Genomic DNA, 17,321 nt, shown 5'->3' with positions numbered 1-17,321 from the left:
CAATTCCCATCTTCTTCCTCACAATTCGCCTTCTCAAACATTGAAATCAAAACGCACACATGTAAAGAAAAACAGATGAAATATTTGCTCGAGAGCATTTAACACCATGTGAAGAGTATTCCTTTATACCTCCCTGTCACTTTATTTTCTTCTCTGTTGCTCTCAGATACTGTAACACAACCACCACTTTAAGACTGTAGTGGCAAGATCCTTTCGGTGAAACAGAAAGACCCCGCTGGTAGGGTTCTCACTTCTGATTGAGTGCCAAATGAGATTGATATACCTGTACTGAGGACTAGTATAATAAATATGAGTTAGTTCGCTAGAGACTACAAGCCAGACAAGACGTGTTCTTTATTATATATATTTATTGGAAATCCCATTTGTATCTTTCACCTTACATAACAGTGGCGACGAGGTAGAATTCTTTTTTTTCAACTCCCGTGCATTTCACGACCGTCGGCAAGAAAAGTGCTTTTGGCGTGAATTTTTCGGCGTAAGTTGGATTTGTTTTTAAAAAAAAAAGTGAAACTGCGTGCAAATAGTTTAGTGCATAAAAAAAAATTGCCTTGCGATGTGCTTGTAGAGTGAACTCTTCGAAATTTTTTTTTTTGGATAGTGTTGCGTTGATAAAAAAAAGCGCTTTTTTTTGGAATAAACCTTGCACAATCCATTTTAAGCTCTACGGAAAAGTTATACTTTTCTTTTTTTTATTAGTCTAAATATTTCAATTGTTAATTGAAACAACCGGCTTTTGTTCCATTTCATTATTTTCATTTACAGCATTGTAAAAATTTCTAAGACCATTTTCTTTTCTTCCGCAGTACAATAAAAAAGGCGTCATTATATCACCACTCCTTGTTCCGATCAACTGTGGCATTTCGGAGCGCCGCGACGAGAGCAATCATTATTGTTTACGCTTTGTGAGTTTGAGCTATAGAGAAAATACATCATCGCTTAGTTGCATTCTGAGTTACTCAGGCTCAGCTGCATTTTAGACGTTTGATAGGAGTGCATCGGTGATACGTCCGCTGAAGTGCATTTTGTTGTGGTTGCTGCTGCTGGTGTTTTAGCTTTGGAGCTGTTGGTTCGTGATACTTGGCTGAATCGTGCGTTGGGACAAAGGAGTATCGTTGCAATTGGTGTGTGGAAAGCTGTTGTTGTTTGCTGTTGGGTGCCGCTGCCGTGTCGAGTGCATATCGATTTTGGACGGATATTTGGGCTTTGAGTGCCGGCTCTGCTTGACTCGCTTTTGCTTTGCGGCTTGGCTGCCGGTGTTTTTGTGGCGCACCTTAGCGTTGTTCATTGCCGGGAGAACAGGTATGTGATTTTGTTGTTTTTATTTATCCTTTGGCTTCCTAACTGCTGTGCATTTTTTGACTGACGTTTTAGGTAATTGACTCGTGTTTTTATTGCTATTGTGTTTCTTTTTGCTTTTTTGACCGATAGGATGTCATGAACCACAACGACTGAGCCGTATGTGCCCGAGACTATCCCGTTTTCGCAGTATTTAAAGCGGCTTGAGTTTTTATTCGAGCATAATAATTATTCCGCTTATAAATATAAGATATCCTTTTTGGCCATCTGTGGCACCGAGGTTTTCAAGCAAATAAAACTTTTATTTCCTGGTCAGAACGTTAAGGATTTGACCTACAAACAAATTACCGATGGGTTAAAAAGCGGTACGATAAGAAAGATTCGGATGTGATACACACTTATAAATTTTGGACCCGCAGACAGGGCCAGTACGAAAAATCTGAGGATTTTGTGCTCGCAGTGAAACAGTTAGCTGAACTGTGCGATTTTGGGAATTTTAAGGATCGTGCTATCCGTGATGCGCTTGTAATCGGGACATATGATAGGCAGGTACAGCGTAGGTTATTCGACGAAGAAGACTTGACGGCTTCTAAGGCAGAAAAGTTGATTGTAACTCAAGAGTTATCATCCGATAGAACTCGTTTTGTGAGCCGTGGCGAGGAAAATAGGGCTAGTGTTGTAGCCAGGCTGGGTAGGCGTAGTCCGCCTAGGCAAACGTTTCGTGGTAGGAGCAGGAGTTTAGATCGAGATAGGACCTACTATATGAGAGAGAGAAGCGGGGGTAAGAGAGACGACAAGATCGATCCTGATAGGGTTTTACGTGTTCTTATTGTCATAAGACTGGGCATACAAAAAGTTTTGCTTTAGATTGAAAAGAAGAAGTCCACGGAAAAGCCCTAGGAAAAGCAAACCATTTGTAAAGTTTATTGGTTCCCCTAAACCCTCATCTCATTCTTCGGGTCTTTTTAAGCGGTTAAAACAGGATTTGGCTTCTGACTCCGAAGACGAAGAATCACCTTGTATGATGATTTCCGCCAGAAGTAAGATGAATGAGCCATGCCATGTGGAAGTAATGGTTGAGAAAAGACGTTTGACAATGGAAGTCGATTGTGGATCCGCCGAGAGCGTAATTTCCGAGACTTTTTTTTTGAGAAATTTTAATAAATGCTTCATTGAAGATTGTCGTAAGAAATTATATGTGATTGATGGTAATAGGCAGCATTTTGGGAAAAGTGAGAGTTTCAGTTGAGCAAAACGGAAAAACGGAGCAACTCTATTTGATCGTGCTTCGAGGAGACAAGGATTTCGTGCCGTTGATGGGTCGTTGCTGGCTGGATATTTTCTATAATGGATGGCGGAACACCTTTTCTAGACCGATGACAACTGACGGACATATAAATGCCATGATGGATGACGACGCGAAGGAAGAAGCGGTTGTAGAAATTAAGAGTAAGTTTCCAACGCTTTTTGATATGAACTTGTTGAATCCGATTGTAGGTTTTGAAGGCGATTTACTTCTTAAAGATGATGCACCTGTGTTTAAGAAGGCCTACGAAGTTCCTCTGAGATTAAGGGATAAAGTGGTAGAACATCTCGATTCTCTAGAGAGGATGGTATCATTACTCCAATTGAGGCCAGTGAATGGGCGTCTCCGGTAGTGGTAGTAATCAAGAAAGATCAGAGTATTAGACTAGTCATAGACTGTAAAGTCTCAATCAATAAAAGGATTATTCCTAACAAATACCCTCTACCTTTACCACAGGACATGTTTGCTGCTCTCTCTGGTTCCAAAATCTTTTGTTCCTTGGACCTTGCTGGGGCTTACTCTCAGCTTTTACTTTCAAAGCGATCAAAAAAGTTCATGGTCATCAATACTATCAAAGGCCTCTACGTTTATAACAGGCTCCCTCAGGGCGCTTCCTCCAGTGCCGCCATTTTTCAAAAGGTAATGGACCAGGTACTAAAAGGGCTGGATAACGTATTCTGTTACTTGGACGACGTTCTAATTGCCGGGAAGGACTTGGATGACTGCAAGAGGAAGTTGTTTTTGGTCCTGGAAAGATTGGCTAGGGTCAATATAAAGATTAACTTAAAAAATGTAAATTTTTTGTGGAGAGGTTGCCATATTTGGGTCATGTTTTGACTGAAGCTGGTCTCCTCCCATGTCCGGACAAAGTTGAGACCATTCGCAAAGCTAGAGCTCCGCGAAATGTCACAGAGCTCAAAGCTTTTTTAGGTTTGGTGACGTATTATTCAAAATTTATCCCAAATTTGTCCTCCCGGATTAGAGTTCTTTATGGGCTTTTGAAAAAGAATGTTCGTTTTGATTGGAATGCTGAATGTGATCTGGTTTTCAACCAGTGCAAGCAGTTTTTATTAAAACCCAATGTATTAGAATATTTTGATCCAGAAAAACCTGTTATTATTGTATCTGATGCGTGTAATTATGGCCTTGGTGGTGTAATCGCCCATGTGGTGAATGGGGAAGAAAGACCTATTTCTTTTACGTCATTTTCGCTTAATGATGCCCAGAAAAAGTACCCTATTCTACACCTGGAAGCATTAGCGGTCGTTAGTACGGTTAAAAAATTCCACAAATACCTATACGGTAAAAAATTTACGATTTACACGGACCATAAGCCGCTAATAAGCATTTTTGGAAAGGAAGGAAGGAACTCTATTTCCGTTACCAGGCTACAGCGCTATGTTATCGACCTTTCAATTTACGACTACGACATCATCTACAGACCATCGTCGAGAATGGGGAACGCAGACTTTTGTTCGCGATTTCCTGTAGCACAGGAGATTCCAGCAGAGCTAGATAGAGGATTCGTCAAGAGTCTCAACTTTACTGGAGATTTTCCTTTAGATTACAAAAAGGTGGCTGCTGCAACGGAAAAGGATGAATTTCTGCTTAAAATCATGGAGTATTTGCGTAGAGGTTGGCCGGATCGTTTGGACAAGAGGTTTTTGGATGTGTATTCGCATTATCAAGATTTAGAGGAGGTCGAAGGCTGTATTCTTTTTCAGGATAGAGTCGTAATTCCGGATTCTATGAAAACCGAAGTGTTGAAGCTGTTACACAGGAATCATTCCGGAATGCACAAAATAAAGCAGTTGGCCAGGCGCACCGTGTACTGGTTTGGGATGAACGGAGATATTGAACATTTCGTCAGATCGTGTCGGGTGTGCCAAGAGACCACCTATGTTTCCAAACGCCCACCATACTCTTCTTGGATTCCCACGAAAAAACCCTTCAGTAGGCTTCACGCCGATTTTTTCTACTTCGAGAAAAAGGTTTTTCTGGTAGTAATGGACAGCTATACAAAGTGGGTAGAACTTGAACACATGAAGTACGGCACAGATAGTAAAAAAGTTATCAAGGTTTTCCTGAGTATTTTTTCGAGGTATGGTTTACCTGATGTGCTTGTCACTGACGGAGGTCCACCGTTCAATTCCGAGCATTTTATTAACTTTTTCCAGAAACAAGGCGTGATTGTAATGAAGAGTCCTGCATATCATCCGGAAAGCAACGGTCAAGCCGAAAGAGCAGTTCGCCTAGTGAAAGGAGTGTTAAAAAAATTCCTACTTGATCCCGCTATCAGAACTTTGGACACGGACGAGCAAATAGCGTATTTTCTCATGAATTACAGAAATATTTGCTTGGGTTCAGACAATACTTTTCCCTCGGAGCGGCTTCTTTCGTACAGACCTAAGACGACATTGGACTTGATTAACCCGAAACACAGTTTTAAATATAATTTGACAAAACCAGACATAGGTGCCCAGCCTGCATGTTCCACTAATTTAAAAAAAAAATGACCGATTCACTAACTTGCGTAATGGAGATTTACTGTTTTATAAGAACCCAAACAAGACTGACATTAGACAATGGTTATCAGCTAAATTTATAACGCACCTTTCTCCTAACGTTTTACAGATTTCGTTAGGCGGTCGAGTGATTTCGGCGCATAAGCGCCAACTTAAGATTGCTGAAGACTCTCGCCGCCGCGTTTCTCGTCGTTTTGTGTTGAGGGGAGAGAGTCCGACACAGCCTTTGGATGAGCCAAAAACCAGTATTGAACCACAGCCAAGCAACAGCAACCGCAAGAGACCTATTGAAGATGTATCTGAGGATTCTGATTCAGATTTTACGGCTTCGCTGCCGACTCCTTTTATTCGAGGAGAATGTACCGTGGGACATCCCTCAATCGGAAAACGTCGAATCGAGCTCTGAGCTTCAGGTGCGAGAAGGGTCCGTTCCACAAAGGAATGATCGAATAGCCCAGGAAGGAGTGCAGCATAGACGTAGCCAGAGGAATCCAAAGAAAAGGAGAAGACACGATTTCGTATATTATTAAATTAAGACAGTATGAATTGTTTTTAAATGAATTTTATTTGTTCGTGTATGAACTTTCGAATTATTGTAAACTGCTCTGAATATTTTAGTTTTGTATCCATAACAATTTCGTGAACTTTAGTAGTTTATTATATTTTGTTTTGATGATAGTTTGATCTAAACGGGGAAGAAGTTGTAGTGGCAAGATCCTTTCGGTGAAACAGAAAGACCCCGCTGGTAGGGTTCTCACTTCTGATTGAGTGCCAAATGAGATTGATATACCTGTACTGAGGACTAGTATAATAAATATGAGTTAGTTCGCTAGAGACTACAAGCCAGACAAGACGTGTTCTTTATTATATATATTTATTGGAAATCCCATTTGTATCTTTCACCTTACATAACAAAGACTTGTAGCATGTTTTCTTCCAAACGCCGCCATTTTTCTTCACCCATGAATGATGTGCCGAATTCAATTTTACACAAGCCGAAATGTAAGCTTTTTCTTTTTTTTTTTTTCACGAAATACAATCGATTACTTACATAATCCCATCCTCGTCGCCAAATGTGATATCGGATTATTTAAATAAAAACACTGCACTCGATACTTTGTGAACCGCACCGGCCACCAAGGGACTATCTTTATTCAATCACGACTCTGATTCAACTGAACTCAATACGCTCCCTGTTACACACTCTCTACACTGTTTGTCCACTCTCCACAGTAGGGTACGAACCCCAATAGTTCGTCGATGCCAAGTGCCCAAGAAGAAGTGGTGCAACAATTGATTCTGTGCTGTAGTAACGCTTTTAACAGTGCAATCCTGTGCCAGTTTAACAGTGCCAGCTGGGAGGCCATCACCGCAGCGCTGCACGGTATGCGGGTCCCTGACAATTTGTGTAGAGTCCTTAAGAACTAATGTCAGAACCGGATTCTGACTTACGAAACTAATTCGGGCAGAAGTCGATTGGGGTTTCGGCGGGTTGTAGAACAGCTCCATACAAGGCCCAACGCTGGGGAACGTAATGTACAACACAGTTCTAAAACTGAAGTTGCCCAAAGGCGTAAAGATCTTCGGATTCGCGGACGATCTCGTGCTTACTATAACCGGAGAGTCGCTGAAAACAGTAGAAATGCTGGTGGTGGAGACGACCGACGCACCGACTGAAAATTGGATGAATGGAGTTAAGCTGCAGCTTGCTCTCCACAAAACAGAAGTGATGCTGGGCACGACGTACCATCCGTGCGGGATTTAAGACATCTAGGAGTGATGATCGACGACCGGTTGAATTTCAACACCCATGTCGACTATTCCTGTGAAAAGGCGAAATATCAGCCTCGAGGGGGGAGGGGGTGTGTGAGCTGCGCTATAGACGAAACGTAACCGCAGGAAGCTGATCAGCGTGTTTTATCTAATGGCCATCCGAGTCGCGCATTCGAATCATTTCGTCGGATGCTTTTTGCATTATCGCAAGGATGATTCCAATCTGCATAACCCTAGCAGAGGATATCGAATGTTACCAACGGAGAGATACCAGAAACCCAGAAATGTCCGGACACGGCTGTTTCGCCAATATCTGCACTGGCGTGGTCATACGTCATCGCCATTCTGTCCGGCGTGTATCAACATAGAGGAGACTCCAGAGCACGTGGTATTCGATTGTCCGAGGTTTGCGGAAGCACGTTGAGGATTAGTGATGAACTCTTCAAATGTTGAAAAATCACTTTAATAAAGATAAAAAAGCAAGCAGAGAAGTGCCTGCATTAAGGGCGGACAACATTGCAGAGCGAATGTGTCAAGATGAAGATACGTGGGATGCGGTAAGCAGAGTCGTGACGCAAATACTGTCAGAGCTGCAGCGTAGATGGAAAAGGGGCCTGTAAATAACCCAAGTAACCAGAAGTTCCTTTAAGAGTACGTTTTTCGCTTAAGCAGCTCAGTGAAGCTGATTAAGCGAAAAACGTACTCTTAAAGGAACTTTTGGTTACTTAGGAAGCGTTGGCTCGGAGGAAAATCCACCGCAGTGAGCAGTGTTCAGCATCGGGTCGTCGGGGCGCCAGTGAACCGGATGTTTTCTGCCAACCGAAATCATCGGACCGAACGCAATACTTGATTAGTCAACCTGACGAAGAAATAAGAAAGAGGAAGGAAGTGCTTCGGGTATGTCGGGCACCACCAGTGCGGTAGTTTCCTTCACCGGAACTGATGGACCACCCTCGACGCCGAGGGGGGATTAGGAGAATTCGAAGGATCGAGACAACGTGTCCAAGGAGCGGTGGGTCAGCTAGCCTGTCGGCGAACTAGCCTAAGCTAGGGGTTGGAATTTTAGAAGTGCATGAGTACAGCCCCCTACGGAGTCGCAGCATCTCAAGGCAAGGAGGATAAAATACCCTGTAAACACCTTCTTTGTCTCCGGGAGACACATTCTTAGCAGGTCAGGCAGAGCAGAAGCCCAGTCCTGGTTTGCGATTTGGAGTGAGCGACCAGTAAGCCTCGCATGGTACGTGTAGTCAATGTGTTTGCTTAGGCCGTAGTGTGATCCGGCTGTCAGTAACGGAATGAGTGAAGTTTCGCTAGGTCTGGCAGGAGTATCGCGGGCAGATACCTCTGCGGTACCTCAGAATCAAGGGACACGAAAGTCCCTCTATGCCGTGAAGCACTGTGGAGAGAGTTGATGCTTCTCCGGCACCTCAGAAATAGGAGATGTGAAAGACTCTGCCTCGTAGCTAAGGTAGGAGTGGCATAGAAGTCATCAACCTAGGGTCGACTCCGGCTTGGTAGACAAGTGATATCACTCCGGTGTAGGACGGATGATTACCATACTGATTAAGGATCAACCGGGTCGTGAGATGCCAACTCGGGGTACCTCCTGCAAGGTATCTGGCCTTCTACTTTTTGGTGGTCTCGAGGCTCAGGTGGGTGAGTGCTGAGGCACATGTGGTGCATGAGCCACATACTTGCACTTATGTACATCATGCGTCATTTTTGGAGGAGTTCGTTCAGTTATGCCTCTCCTCCAGAAGTAATACTGTAAGGTAGTCTCGGGGGATCAGGGCATTAGTAAGAGAGGGTAACTCAAGTAACCTTCCGTTACATGCATGCCCGACCCACGCCTTCCGTGAACCCCACTCATCGTGATAATTTTATCCTCCACCACAAACACCTCCAGAATTTTCTTTCGACTATTTCATATTTGCTAATAAAAGAGGTTTCTTTGAGTAGATATAATATATTCACTGAATTTACTGGTATATTGAATAAGAACGTGGTAGAACTATGAACAAAACAAAATAAAAGATATAAATGGTCTCCAGCTTGTTTCGCGTCTACGCGCTCACACTGAATATTGATATTCAATTAATGTAACAAAAGATATACAAAGAGTTTTACAAATAAAGTATAAAGAAACTCACATCATCGCACTGCAATTTATTCCCATCTTCCGAGCATACATTTGATGACAATCCTTTGGTATGGTTAAACAAAACTTTATAGGCGTTTAAGTGAATTGGTATATTCTGTCTCGCTCCAAAGAAAGCCTTTTATATTCGTTTTATAATTTTAAAGAGTCATGGACTAGTTAGGTCTGCTTGTCTTACTATTAACATTATGAAAAATAATAAAAATATTTATGATTCATTTCATAATTTGGTTCAAGCTGCCAGAAATTTGAGATTGAAAGTGTTTCAATTTGGCACTCCCTGATCTGATTTTTGCATTCTCAAAATGTTCGATTGTTATCCTTACTAAAATAATAATTGCAAATGTTGTTTAAGAAATCCTAATTTTTAGTTTGACAAAAATCAAGCATTCCACAAAGCATTTTCGCTGAAACCACCAAAATCGACTCACTGCGGCGAAGGAGTGTCCAGCTTCCGACGGTTGTTCCTCCTGCCGAGCAGTATGACCACGTCGCCGGTTTTGATCGATTTGAACACATCGATCGCTTCCTGGTGGGAAAGACCTTGGAAGGCTTTTCCGTTGACCGACAAGATTTCGTCGCCCTCCTGGAGGGTGCCCTTCTCCGCCGCCTGCCCGTTGGGGTAGATCGTTTTCACGTAGATACCCATCGATCCCTTTGGGGAGTCCTTTCCGCCGACTATCGAGAACCCGAGTGCTTTGGCGCCGTTTCCTTTGACAAATCGTGCCTAGAATAAGTGAGGTGTGAGAATGTTTTGACATGATTATCTGAATTTTCCAATTAAAGGTTTTACCTGTCGAATGGTAAATGCATTGGGGCCACTTCGCGGTAGGGTGCAGAATTTGCTCTCCTCGATTTCCTCATCGTCGAGATCGTCGTCCTCGGCCGGGCCGGTACCGTTTCGCTGGTGGTGAGGGTCCGGAACCTTGATGAACGTCACTGAAGTGGGCTTGGAAAGACCATTGGCCGATACAGAAGATTTAGTGGAACTGTCGGTAATCTGAAATTGTTGGGGAAAGAAAAAAAAACAGTGCCATTAGTAAATTTCTTGAGATTTAAAAAAAAATTGATAACTAATGGTTATTTGTGGTCCTTAGCCTAGCGGTAAGATGCGCGGCTATAAAGCAAGACCATGCTGAAGGTGGCTGGGTTTGATTCCCGGTGCCGGTCTAGACAATTTTTGGTTTGGAAATTGTCTCGACTTCCCTGGGCATAAAAGTATCATCGTGTTAGCCTCATGATATGCGAATGCAAAAATGGTAACTTGGCTTAAAAACCTCGCAATTAATAACTGTGGAAGTGCTGAATGAACACTAAGGTGGGTCTCGTAGCGTAGTTGGCTACACGTTCGCCTTACAAGCGAATGGTCTTGGGTTCGATTCCCAGCCCCTCCACCAAACCCTCGTCAGTCGCCGGATGCGTATTGGGGAACGCGTCTTACCGTCACGGTTGCCTAGCCTAATGACGACTGACAACTTGTTCTTCTCGGAGGCATTCCTCCTAGGAATGGGCGTTTTTCGGATAAATATCGATACTGTCGAATCGATGTTTTTATTATCGAAATATCGATGCCGAAAAATATCGGCGTTGAAACATCGATATTCCGATATATCGATACGCCCAAAAAATTAAAAGCACGAGCAAAAAAAAATGGAAACTATGATTTCCCACTTCAGATCATCGAATCACACATCAAAGATTCGCTGTTTTTAACAGATTGTGCCTAATGTTCTATATTTTTACTTTGAAAAAATCGAAATCCGATACCAGCAGCAAAAAATCGATACTGTCAAATATCGAACATAAAAAAATCGATACAAAATATCGATCAATCGGAGCGAAAATATCGATTCCCGATATATCGTATCGGTATCGCCCATTCCTAATTCCTCCAACGGACCCGGCCTAATGGCAACTGAACAATGCAACGAACATTGGATGCACGACATGGACAAACGGACACAATGGACTTACGATGAGATGGACTGGAAACGACACAATAATGGTAATGGAAAATCTAAAAATTCTGTGTGGATTCTGTTCAGCAGAAAACCACAGTAGATCTCGGCACAGTAGCGGTTAAGTAACACAGAGTGCCTAACAAATAAAGAAAGGAATAATAATGAATGAACACTAAGGTTGTGAACCATTCCACCGATTCGTTTAACTTTTAGTTAAAATTTGACAGTTCGATGGTTATTTCGCCTTGGTTAAAAATAACCCTGCTCCGGAGCATGGTTAGATTTGACAGTTCGATAGTTAAACTTTGTTCGCGAGAAAATTGGCGCCAAATCTATTTCGTTCCGAATAACTATCAATCTGTCAAAACTCAAATGGGTCGGCTTCGGAGTAAAATTTTAACCACGATGGGAAAATAACCATCGAAGTGTCAAATTTTAACTAAAAGTTAAACGAATCGGTAGAATGGTTCACAGCCTAAGCAGCGAGGCGGCAATGTCCCAGTGGGGGATGTAATGCCAATAAAAAAGAAGAAGGGTTACCCACAATTGACCCTTCTGTAACATCTAAGGAGATTGCGTCGAAATGAAAATGATAAACATATTTGGCCATTTGGTGCATTTAAGAACATAAAATGGAAATAATCAAAATATGTAATTATGGTTCATCAATGTTCACGTTTTGCACTATCTATTATTCAACAGATCGGCAAATCGATCCAACCTGAATAAATGTCAGTGCCAAACTGCCAAATGCCATTTGAAATTTGGTATCTAATCGATTTTCACAACCGTTAAAATTGCTCACTCTCTTTGGTAGCCAGATATACAACATTCCGTAACCAAATAGTCAAACAGTTTATCGAACGCATCACTGCATCATAATTTGCATACCTCAACAGCGAACAATGTGCTCACCAATGCGAAGAGGGAGGAACAAAACCGTTAAATTATTATATTTTAATTGTTTTTCTTTTCTTTTTAATGTTTTCGAATTAGCTGCTTAGCACAGTATTGACTTAGTGACACACTGAGTTTCAACGGTCTATGGGGGTCAAATACGGTTTGTGTAAATTCGCTTTTCGTAACATTTAAATCGTTGACAAGCATCAGCTGCTTCAACTTTTACATGCTTGGTAATCGTTCTACCCACGTATAGAATAATGGTGATTACAAAGAATTTGCACTGACTAATGGTTCTGGGGGTCCTTCGTAGTTGAGCGGTAAGAAGCGCGCGGCTACGACCTGTTAATTGATGGATACAGATCCCTATACGGTTTATTGTGAGGGATATTTTCCTAACAGTGTACTCGAGTTTCATCAATCATGATATTGGCTCGGAAACCTTGCAGTTCCATTTATTCCCGAGACCTCATCATTCAAATAGGAACTAACATAGTTATACTTGAAACAATTTCTGCAGTAAAACTTGCATGATCACAATGCCAAAGATTAGCCTCACGCTACCGTAAATCTTCGACACTGAAAAACAGTGGGCATGAGCAAGCACAAAAGTCGCTCGATTTGCGACTCGATGATGCCGAAATTCCACTCTCGTTCTACAATGATTAAGATGGTTCCTAATACCTCTCCAACCGCGTTTGCTCCTTTACTACAAACAGACGGCTGGATTTTCCTATTTAGAGATGACGATGCTCGATTCAAGGAATCGTGCAAAGAATATTAAGATTCTTCTTTCTTCTGCTCCGCTACATCATTTGTATTAATCGTCGTCGATGCGTTCGTGATTTTAACCAGGCTGGTTATGTAGAGGATGTGTAATTGCTTCCTTGTTGAGGAGTGAGTTGGCAAAATCAGCTCAACCGTCGTGAGCGACATGCATACAAAACCAATTTGGTGGAGAGACCAGCTGAGAATCCCACGCCATGCACATCGATGGTAAATTTTCGCAAATCTACGACAGGTGTAACATGGTCAATCCAAGTGAAGAACTGGATTTTCTGCCACGTTAATGAAGAAAGTCTAAAATCATGGAAAGATGCATCGCCTATGGCGGAATTAGTGGAGGTGGCTCATGTGCTTTGGCTAATGTGTGTTTTTCCGCTCAGCCCATTATAGCCAGCTAAGATTCACAAGCAAATGAATTGCTACCCGCTCGATGGCTAATGTTAAGTTTGGTTACGCCGAATGTTAGGATAACCCATCTATTAACGACTTTCGCTCGTGTAGCTTTTTTCAAACTTGGAGGCTCGGCACTAATTTAATCAGTCGTACGGTATGGTATGGACCCTATTACGTAAGAGCTTATGAGTGGAGAGGGTATGTCATTTTCAAACGCTCCATATTAATTGAAATTAATTTGCATGAAAAAAGTCTAACATGGAAGAGCGTATTGGCGTAACTACAGGGGGGGCTAGAATCTGGCTAGCCCCCCCTATAAAATTTGTTACTTTGTATAAGTATTGCGCATATCTAGTCCACTGATTATATACGGGGTCAAATGCAGAGAAAGGATTGTCTTCATTATCTAATTACTCTCTTCGAAACACTATAGCAATCTATTCGCTCAAGTTTTTTAACTTCGAGCAATTGTTATAGGGCTTGCTCACAACAAAATTTGGATCCCTCAAAACACGTTATAACTTATGAAATACCAAAGGAAATACCTCACAAACGAGTAAATTAAAAAATATATTATTTAATAGTATTACAAGTACTTAATGGATAATGGGCAATTCCTTGAGATTTTCAATTTTTTCCAGGGTTTTGTATCTAAATCGAGCGTATGATCTTAACCTTCCTAACTAATACCAATCCTAAAAGCTACAGCGCATTTTAATTATCACTGTAGGCTTCTTGAGAAAGGTTCGGTAAAACTCTTAGATTTCAAGTAGAGGTAACTAAAAGTTGAATAAGAAAGAACTTTGTATTCTTTCGGATGGATTTTTGAAACTCCGCATACTATTTAATTCTCTAAACTCCTATAGTCGCTGCAGCAATGAAACCAGTGAAAATGTCTCAGTAGGCGTGAATCAGACCTACTGAGAGAAAAGATGTGTTAAATGTTCCTATGTGTTAACTTGTTAATTTGTTTTTTTCCCAACAAACATTCACTAGTTGAACTAACATCAGTGTGATGATTTAATTCAGCGCTGTGTTGAATTATGTCTGTACTATTTCTTATCACAACTTCTGTTCAAGCATTGTTCACACAATTTTGGCGAAGTTATACAATTACATCATCTCATTTTGAAAAACAACTTTATTAACTGATTCGTTAAACCTTTAATAAGCATTTTACTAAGCCTCAATTCAGCTACATGTGAATTCTTCGAAAATAATAACGCATAGAAGGTAACATCAGTAAGATCTTCAATGAACGTATTTTGAAGCAATTGCTATTTTCATATAATCATTTTAAAATTTTCCTAAGTCGGGTCTCGAACTGCTGTCATTTGATCATCCGCCGGTAACGTTGTCATCCGCGCCATCCTTGATTTGTTAGATATGGCTCACTCAATGCATAACATAAATAATCTTATTGCTGAATATGAATCATAATTGGACTCTTATTCAATAAGTCGATCTGTCAAACTATAGTTTGTTAATAACTGTACAATTTTTTATTTCAAAAATTGTTCAACCAGTCATAACCATCGCACACTAGGAAAAATACGTAAAAATAATGTCGATAAACGATAAAATAAAATCCGTCCCCAATGCTATTTATGAATTTATGAAAATAAAATCAATGTATATTCGGCCTTCCTCAGAATCTCTTGATAATCGGTTGCGATATGATTGTCAAATGATAATTTCAATTATTTCGCCGAAATAAAGATCAACATCCATGCGATAATATTGGGATTCCACACATCAAAGATTCAATAATTTTTCGATGTTATTCAACGGCGTTATGTCCGGCTTTTAGGAAATTTAGTTCCGCATGAAAGCATGATTTTTTTAATTGCTCCAGCAGTTTTATTCGTTATAATCTCCGACAGTTTAATAAATCACGAAAATAAAAAGCATGTCTGGAAAATAAATCATTATTTTTCTATAAATCAAATTTCCCAGATCTAGAACCCAGATTTTCTCTCAAACTGAAAAAGCATGTTTTTCCCACTGTGCGATAGATCAGATAAATTTGAAATCCAATGGTTTTATTTTTTTTATTTTTTTATTTTATCTAATTTTATTTGCTAATTATCTAATATACATGCATTCATCTCTTAGACAAGGTGTTCCGTGTTTTCTTAACACTATCATCCTTATTTGCTATGTTACGCTTTTAGTTATTATTAATACATTTCAATTGCCTCTGGCAGTTAGAATTTTTTCCTCTGGTTGAATTGAACCATGTAGGAATTACAATGTTTTCAACTTAAACTAAACTTAACCTATTTTATACTAAGGGTACAAGGAGTTAATCGTTGCAATAGAAGATTGCAACGATTTTTGTCTAAAATTGGAAATTATTTTGTTGGACATTTGTTGCAATGTCTCAATATTAGAAATTCTATGAAGTTCATTGGTACTATACCACGGAGGCAACTTCAGAATCATTTTCAAAATTTTATTTTGAATCCTCTGGAGTGCCTTCTTTCTGGTATTGCAGCAACTAGCCCATATTGGCACAGCATACAACATGGCAGGTCTAAAAATTTGTTTGTAAATCAAAAGTTTGTTCTTAAGACAAAGTTTTGATTTTCTGTTTATAAGTGGATATAGACACTTAATATATTTGTTACATTTGGCTTGAAGGCCTTCAATGTGATTTTTAAAAGTTAATTTTTGATCTAGCAGAAGTCCTAAATATTTAGCTTCGATAGACCAATTAATTGGAACCCCATTCATAATGACAATATGTCTGCTAGAAGGTTTCAAATAAGAAGCTCTCGGCTTATGTGGGAAAATTATAAGCTGAGTTTTGAAAGCATTCGGGGAAATTTTCTATTTTTGCAAGTAAGTGGAGAAAATATCCAAACTTTTTTGCAATCTACTACAAATGACACGAAGGCTTCGCCCTTTGGCTGAAAGGCCCGTGTCATCTGCAAACAAAGATTTTTGACACCCTGGTGGTAAATCAGGTAAGTCAGAAGTAAAAATGTTATACAATATGGGCCCCAGTATGCTGCCTTGGGGGACACCAGCCCTTACAGATAATCTATCAGATTTAGTATTCTGATAGTTTACCTGCAGTGAGCGACCTGATAAATAATTTTGGATCAGTTTAATGATGTCCAGAGGAAAATTAAAATTCATCAATTTTACAATCAAACCTTCATGCCAAACACTGTCAAATGCTTTCTCTATATCAAGAAGAGCAACTCCAGTCGAATATCCTTCAGATTTGTTGAGCCGAATTAAGTTCGTAACTCTTAATAACTGATGAGTGGTTGAATGCCCATGGCGAAAACCAAATTGCTCATCAGCAAAAATAGAATTGTCATTAATATGAACCATCATTCTATTTAAAATAATCTTTTCAAACAGTTTGCTTATTGAAGAAAGCAAACTGATTGGGCGATAACTAGAAGCCTCAGCTGGATTTTTGTCCGGCTTCAAAATTGGAACAACTTTGGCGTTTTTCCATTTATCTGGAAAGTATGCCAATTGAAAACATTTGTTAAATAAATTAACCAAAAAGGATAAAGAGCTCTCAGGAAGTTTTTTGATAAGTATGTAGAAAATACCATCATCACCCGGGGCTTTCATATTTTTAAATTTTCTAGTAATAGATCTCACTTCATCCAAATTGGTTCCCAACGAAGGGTCAAAAACATTCTCTTGATTGAGAATGTCTTCGAAGCTCCGTGTAACCTGATCCTCAATTGGACTAGTGAGACCTAGACTAAAATTATGGGCACTCTCGAACTGCAGAGCAAGTTTTTGAGCCTTTTCGCCATTTGTTAATAAAATTTTATTTCCCTCTTTAAGCGCTGGAATTGGCTTTTGAGGTTTTTTAAGAATTTTTGTTAATTTCCAAAAGGGTTTCGAACTGGGATCCAACTTCGAGACATTATTCTCAAAGTTGGTATTTCTCAGAATAGCGAAACGTTTTTTAATTTCATTTTGCAAATCTCGCCAAATAACTTTCAACGCGGGATCGCGAGTTCTTTGGTATTGCCTTCTTCTCACATTTTTAAGACGGATCAGTAGCTGAAGATCGTCGTCAATAATAATGGAGTTGAATTTAACTTCACATTTCGGAATTGCAATGCCTCTGGCTTCGACAATTAAATTTGTCAAAGATACGAGAGCATTATCAATATCACTTTTGGTATCGAGAGGAATATCAACATCAAAATTCCTATCGATAT

At 40.2% G+C, this 17,321-nt stretch overlaps 1 protein-coding gene and 1 long non-coding RNA gene across 9 annotated transcripts in view; one reads left to right on the top strand and one right to left on the bottom strand.

Moving 5' to 3' along the window:
* The first annotated feature begins 341 nt into the window (after positions 1-341).
* Positions 342-6,012, top strand: LOC134221365 (uncharacterized). Its single transcript, XR_009982341.1, has 3 exons — positions 342-496; positions 825-1,320; positions 5,258-6,012. It is a non-coding gene; the product is annotated as an uncharacterized LOC134221365 (long non-coding RNA).
* Positions 6,013-8,867: 2,855 nt separating this feature from the next.
* The window catches only part of LOC134225797 (uncharacterized), a 220,776-nt gene continuing 212,322 nt past the window's right edge, over positions 8,868-17,321 (bottom strand). For all 8 annotated transcript variants that reach the window (XM_062706148.1, XM_062706150.1, XM_062706149.1 and 5 more), the window contains 2 exons: positions 9,873-10,079; positions 8,868-9,806 (listed from right to left, as the gene is read on the bottom strand). In XM_062706148.1, coding sequence (XP_062562132.1) covers positions 9,507-9,806; positions 9,873-10,079 — 507 coding nt within the window. In that variant the 3' untranslated portion in view covers positions 8,868-9,506. The remainder of the gene's footprint in view (positions 9,807-9,872; positions 10,080-17,321) is intronic.

The sequence above is a fragment of the Armigeres subalbatus genome, chromosome 3, assembly GCF_024139115.2.
Source record: "Armigeres subalbatus isolate Guangzhou_Male chromosome 3, GZ_Asu_2, whole genome shotgun sequence".
In the NCBI taxonomy this organism is placed as follows: domain Eukaryota; kingdom Metazoa; phylum Arthropoda; class Insecta; order Diptera; family Culicidae; genus Armigeres; species Armigeres subalbatus.
This window is presented reverse-complemented; position numbering and strand designations above follow the sequence as displayed.